At 36.3% G+C, this 6,034-nt stretch overlaps 1 protein-coding gene and 1 long non-coding RNA gene across 2 annotated transcripts in view; one reads left to right on the forward strand and one right to left on the reverse strand.

Moving 5' to 3' along the window:
- LOC106520980 (uncharacterized) overlaps nucleotides 1-966 on the forward strand; it is a 1,851-nt gene extending 885 nt beyond the window's left edge. The window contains exon 3 of the long non-coding RNA XR_001310609.1: nucleotides 590-966. This is a non-coding gene — a long non-coding RNA (uncharacterized LOC106520980). The remainder of the gene's footprint in view (nucleotides 1-589) is intronic.
- Nucleotides 1-6,034, reverse strand: part of malrd1 (MAM and LDL receptor class A domain containing 1) — a gene marked incomplete in the record, with an annotated part of 51,176 nt that overhangs the window by 28,392 nt on the left and 16,750 nt on the right. Inside the window, 1 exon segment of the mRNA XM_014013325.1 lies at nucleotides 4,868-5,153. Within this exon segment, the coding sequence (XP_013868779.1) occupies nucleotides 4,868-5,153 (286 nt within the window).

A 6,034-nucleotide genomic window follows, 5' to 3' on the forward strand; every position in this document is an offset into this window, starting at 1 on the left:
AGTAAGTAAGTAGGTAAGTGAGTAAGTAAGTAAGTGAGTAAGTAAGTAAGTGAGTAAGTAAGTAAGTAAGTGAGTAAGTAAGTGAGTAAGTAAATAAGTGAGTAAGTTTGTAAGTAAGTGAATAAGTAAGTAAGTGAGTAAGTGAGTGAGTAAGTAAGTGAGTAAGTCAGTAAGTGAGTAAGTAAGTGAGTAAGTGAGCGAGTAAGTAAGTGAGTAAGTAAGTAAGTGAGTAAGTAAATAAGTGAGTAAGTTTGTAAGTGAGTAAGTAAGTGAGTAAGTAAGTGAGTAAGTAAATAAGTGAGTAAGTTTGTAAGTGAGTAAGTAAGTGAGTAAGTAAGTGAGTGAGCAAGTAAGTAAGTAATTAAGTAAGTAATTAAGTAAGAAGTGAGTAAATAAGTAAGTAAGTGAGTAAGTAAGTGTGTAAGTAAGTGAGTAAGTAAGTAAGGGAGTGATAGGTTTAATTTTAATATACATGTTTTGTCATTCCAAAACTCAATCATCCTGTGGTGAACTTTGTCTTAGTTACAGTGAACTTTTGCTGTCGTGAACTTTGCTTGTTGCTGTGCTGTTATGATCTTTCTCCAAATAGATAATAATGACTTGCAGAACACAGGAAGGAGAAATGGTCACTCGGGACTTTCTGATGCACGCCTATGGTTCCTGAAGATGCACAAGATGGATGTGGGGAAGCAGACGTGAAAAAGACCAACTAAGCAGTGTTCAATAATTGTGCTTATGATTAATGTCTGACATGAGACTTGCACTTTCCCCCCTTCTCTTAGGCAGTTTCATGTCCATGTTACTAGGGGCATAAAAACTAAATAAAAGAGGGTGAACTGCAGGAAATCCTCAGAATGTTGGGTTGGAGGTACTGAGCTGACTTCCTGTCCTGCGTTCTCCTCACTCTTGTCAAAGCTGAGTTTGACTGTCTCTTTCTTCCTTGTTTGTATTTGTAAATGTTCTAGATAATTTTTTACCTGTCAGGGAGTAAGTAAGGGAGTAAGTCAGACTAATATGACCAAATCTTGTAAAGTAAAAGCCCAAGTTATATACTAATGAGTTCAGAAACACCAATTAAATAATACCAACTTCGGGAAAAAATGAATATGTCTAACAATTTTGGAAACACTGCTAAATTTAATTTATGTAAATAACATAAATGTTATACACTGCTTTATTTAAACATAATAATACAACTGCAGACGGAACAAAAAGTCTGGAAGAAGGTAGTTTTGTTATCACACACTGTCCTGGTGGTCTTCTTTCAGTCCTTTTGCTGCAAATAAATGTTTTCAGTTATTTCATTAAACAGAGACAGCTGCTGTCTGTTCTGAACAACTCACAATGAGAAATATTCATCTTAGTAAGTCATTCACCTCTAACTCTTATTTTACATATTTAATTTGTTCAGTTATATTCGTCCTCAAACACAGTGCTTACATAGAAAACCAAAACCATCATGAAAGTAAACAAATATATATTTTTACTAATCATTATATTGTAATGGCTTATAATATGAGCAGCTTTTTTTCTAATGGTCACAGACAATAAATGTGTGATGCAGCCTCATCCTGGGATGGTATATAGAATGAAGCTGGGTCTATATGCTCTCTGAGGGGTGACAGTATATAATTACAGTTCCTGGTCTCTTTTGTTTCATCAGTGTTACTGTAAATCCTGAGCAGCCAGCAGCTGCCAAGTCACAGAATGAGAAGTCTTCACCCACAAATCTCTTTCCTCTCCTCCTTGTTCAGTTCAGGCTCAGTTCCCTAAAATGCTGAGGGGAAAACATTTCTTTTAGGTAATAACAAACCCTGACATGTCACATTCGTCGTACAAGTATTCAGACATTTTGCAACAACATCTGAAATTCAGCTTGGATGTGTTCATTTTGCTGAAATGTCTTTATACCATGACGGGAATATAGCTGTCATAAATCTAATGGGTTGAACATGATTTGGATGGAAATGCCTCCTATCTGATGATGTACTGTATATCAAGGCAAAATAAAATAGAAATCAGAGACAGGAAGGGCACATACGTTCCAGATGGACAACCAGAACAACAGGCTTTCACGGATCTAGGATTGAGTATCTGGACAGAGGTTCCTTCTTTATACAAAACACCTGAAAGTTGCTTGAAGGACTTTCATATTGTGAGGAACAAGATTATCTGTTGAACTGAGTGGACTGTTTAGTATTAATTCTAAACTTTATGTCTGGAGGAAACAAGGCACCACTCATCACTTGCCCAACACCGTCCTCACAGAGAACATGGTGGTGGCAGCATCATGGTGTGGAGGTGCTTTGGGCTGGTCTGGGTTACAGAAAGCTGAATGAAGCAAAGAACACATATATTCTAAAAATGTATTGGATTTTTTTTTTCAAATAGTCTAGATCAGTGGTTCCCAAAGTTGGGGTCAGGACTCCTTTGTGGGGTCACATAAAGTGAGGGTCCCCAGATTATTTCTAGACATCAATTTRAATGCAAATAAACTGCTAATTGATTATTTTCTCCATAATTATTGCAAATTTTTAAAATAATAATCATAAATGAATAAACTTAGTATTGTAGTTATAGGTTTGTTTATACTGTTATTATTCCCATGAGTTATTCGCAAAGTTTGCATATGTAAACAAGTAATATCTGGGGTCACCAGTTTCTGGAACTGTCATTTTGTGGGCCGGAAGGAAAAATTTTGAAAACCACTGGTCTAGATGCCAGTGCTACAGAAATAAAAACACTTTTACCTTTTTAAGAYAACAGTGCAGCGTAATCTTTAAGCTGTATAATTTTGTCTAGTTTAAGTTTTGTTAAAAATACTACATTGTTTTTAAAAGTTTCTGCTTTTTCATTTTCTGTATAAAAGTGACACAAAAACAGCCRAGCAGCCGTTCATTTTCCAACTGCTAAATCATCCGAGAAAAAGTAATCAAAGCAGAACATATCTACACAGCAGTTATATCTTTCCTAAACCATTCAAATCTTTTAATTGGGCTCTTGAGGCATTTCTCCTGAACATAGCAGTAATGTTTGAAACATAAGATAAAGCTCTTAAAAACGTCCCAAAAGGACGTGTTTATGTTGCTGATTCGCAAAATAAGATGTTGAACTCAGCACTCTGCCTAATGCAGAAGATTTAAATAGCTATTATAAAATGACCACATCATTCAAAAATAATCTCCCACGAGGCATTTTATTTTCATTTGAAAACAGTGTTGATTCTCATTAGGGCTAAAATAACCTGCTACTGTTGAGCCTTTAAATTTATATGTTACCGAAGTTGTCAAAGGTCACTGCTGTTGCTTGGAAATGCTGCACACACACACCCAGTATCTCACAGAGGGTTTATGAGGCCATATATACTTTCATCACGGCAGATGTTTTTACTCGTCAGTGATAGGAAACGACAGGTTAAATTCATCTTGGCTCAGCGCCATTAAGTGTCTCAGTAATTCATGAGAGTGAACCAGTAACAAAACCTGAAGTGCCGTCATCAGTTCTGTACCTGGGCTTTTCCTGCAGGAGAATTACATCAAGTCTCCCGTAAAAGCTACCTGACTGGAAGAAAACTCCAGCAAATCTCAATATTTTTTTGCCAGCTTGAAAGATGATTGCCTCATGAACCAAAGTGGATTTTAATCCGAAAGTAATCATTACCTCAAACTGATTACCTTTTGAAGTCAACTTGATTTACAATAAACTGTCGGCTGCAGCCACTCACCCTCAGCCAACATAAACAACTATAACCCAGTCATTTTACAAATATTAAGTTAACCCTGATAGTAGCTGAGTAGCCTTATCATGTATTCCAAGCATTAACAGATTGCACCAGATGTTTCTTTAATATATGTAGTAATATGTAGTATGCAATATGTAGTGTTTCAAGAAATGCCAAAGTAAATAATATTTTTGTGATCAATTAATCTCGTAAACCCCAAGAAGTTTTCTTCATCTGCTTGTTGTTTTAACTGTGTCTGATTGTTTTTTTTAGTGAGTTTTTAGCCAAGATTTCAACATTTCTATAAAAACCACACATGTCTATGTTTAACTAAGATAACTTAAATAAACTGGACATATAAAACCCTTTATCAAGTCCCATTAGTTTACACTACAGTCATGCACAAATTCACACACTGATGGTGGTGAACTACAGCCACAGCTGCCCAGGGGGGCCACTGACAGAGGTGGGCCATGCACCGGCTGCACTGGACCCCTTGACAAAAGCAGCAGGCAAGGTGGGTGAAGTATCTTGCCTAAGGAGATGACGACTGAGAGGGCTGGAATGGGGGGATCGAACCGACAACTCCCCTAACCACTCCGCCACAGCCGTTGTTGACAGTCATTAGGTTAATGACCAAAAAAAAAGTGAAATTCTGCCCCTGCCGGCAGGGGCATGGGGCTTAAGAGGACTGACGTTCAGATACACACTTTTTTATCTAATTTAACCATTTACTTTAAACCGTAAGAGAATCAGTAAGTCTATTTATTTAATTTTAGCGTTCATTTCTGGAACTTACTTCCTTGTTTACTATGACATCACATCCAGGGTGTGACCAGGTTTTCTACAAACATTATAAGAACACAGGATTCTGATAGGATGACTGATAATTCCCATACTTCAGAAACCATCTGTTGTTTACAAAAGTTCATTTAATGTACTGATGAACCATAAAAAATGTAGAAAAATAAATATTGTGTTTAGACCACTGTGTACTAAGTGACAGAAAGTTACTCCCATCAATTGGGTAAGAATAAAAAGGCAAATAAGTTTGAGTATTGAATAAAATCTAAATAAATACAACTTGCATTGTCTGAGACATAACAAAGACYATGCTTATAATCAAGTCAGAAGAGAAGTGCTTACCTTCTGATGGAGGAATGATGTCCGTTACTGGATTTGAGGGTGCAAGAAGGCACCCAGGAGAGAAGGTGATGTCATCCAAGCAGATGTCCCCCTTCTCACTGTGCCCCACCTTGCCCTCAAACACCACCTGGAAGTCTCTGGAGGAGCTCAGCTGGATCTCCCTCATCTGCCAGTAGTTGCCCTGATCTCCGGTCAGGTTCAGCAGGAGGTGATGATATCCTTCGATTTTGATAAAAACGCTAAGGGTCCCAATACCATCTCCTGACATGTGAAAATAGAAACGCATCTGAACGAATAAAAAGAAAATCAGTCAAACTTTTAACAATGATGCTGATTTTTTTCACATTTATGTTAGAACAATATGACAGGATATTACCAATCACTATCAGTATGATAAAGTGCCATTTCTATTTTTTTAAAGAAATATTTATTGTTGTTGTTGTTGTTGTTGTTGTTGTTAATCATATTTATTTTTATTTATTTAATATTTGTTTTGGACTTAGATCAGTCTCAATAGCTGCCTTTACGAAACAATTTATGAATAAACCATTCAAGCAATTACACCATCAAACAAATGATCCACCTGTAAAAATACAAAAAGGCATCCATGAATTTAGTACATTTGTATTTTATTTAGAGGATGCTATTTGATGGAATGCTTTAAACAAGGATTTTTCATACTCTACCATACTGTGTGGTATTCTAAAATCTAATGAAGATAATGTAACTTAAAAATTACTCTATAATTTTTAAACGGATTTTTCTACTTAGCCACAAATTAAGAGTTTTTGCATTTCATTTTTCATTAATTGTAATTTCTTATTACAGAATATTCAAAGAAACATATGGAATAGACATACAAAATTAAGTTGTAACTTTTAATCTACTAATCTAGTCAGTAACAGGGTGGATGCTCTTTTGCTTTTGGTCATATTAAGCTACTAAAATGAAAAGTGTTACTCCGTCATGCAGCACTGCGATAATAATGTCGTTGTTGTTTTTAATGAAGGAATATTCATGATGTATCAACTGCCCTTCCCCCTCTTCACTTCTCACTGCTCAGCCCTCCCTTCAGTTTATTTTTATTTTTTCCCTTCTTGCTGGTTGCAGGATGGATTGACAGGTCAGGAGTGGGTTAAGACGCAAACTACACAGAGCAGGCAGGGC

The sequence above is a fragment of the Austrofundulus limnaeus genome, unplaced genomic scaffold (genome assembly GCF_001266775.1).
Source record: "Austrofundulus limnaeus strain Quisiro unplaced genomic scaffold, Austrofundulus_limnaeus-1.0 Scaffold100, whole genome shotgun sequence".
NCBI classification, from domain to species: Eukaryota; Metazoa; Chordata; class Actinopteri; order Cyprinodontiformes; family Rivulidae; genus Austrofundulus; species Austrofundulus limnaeus.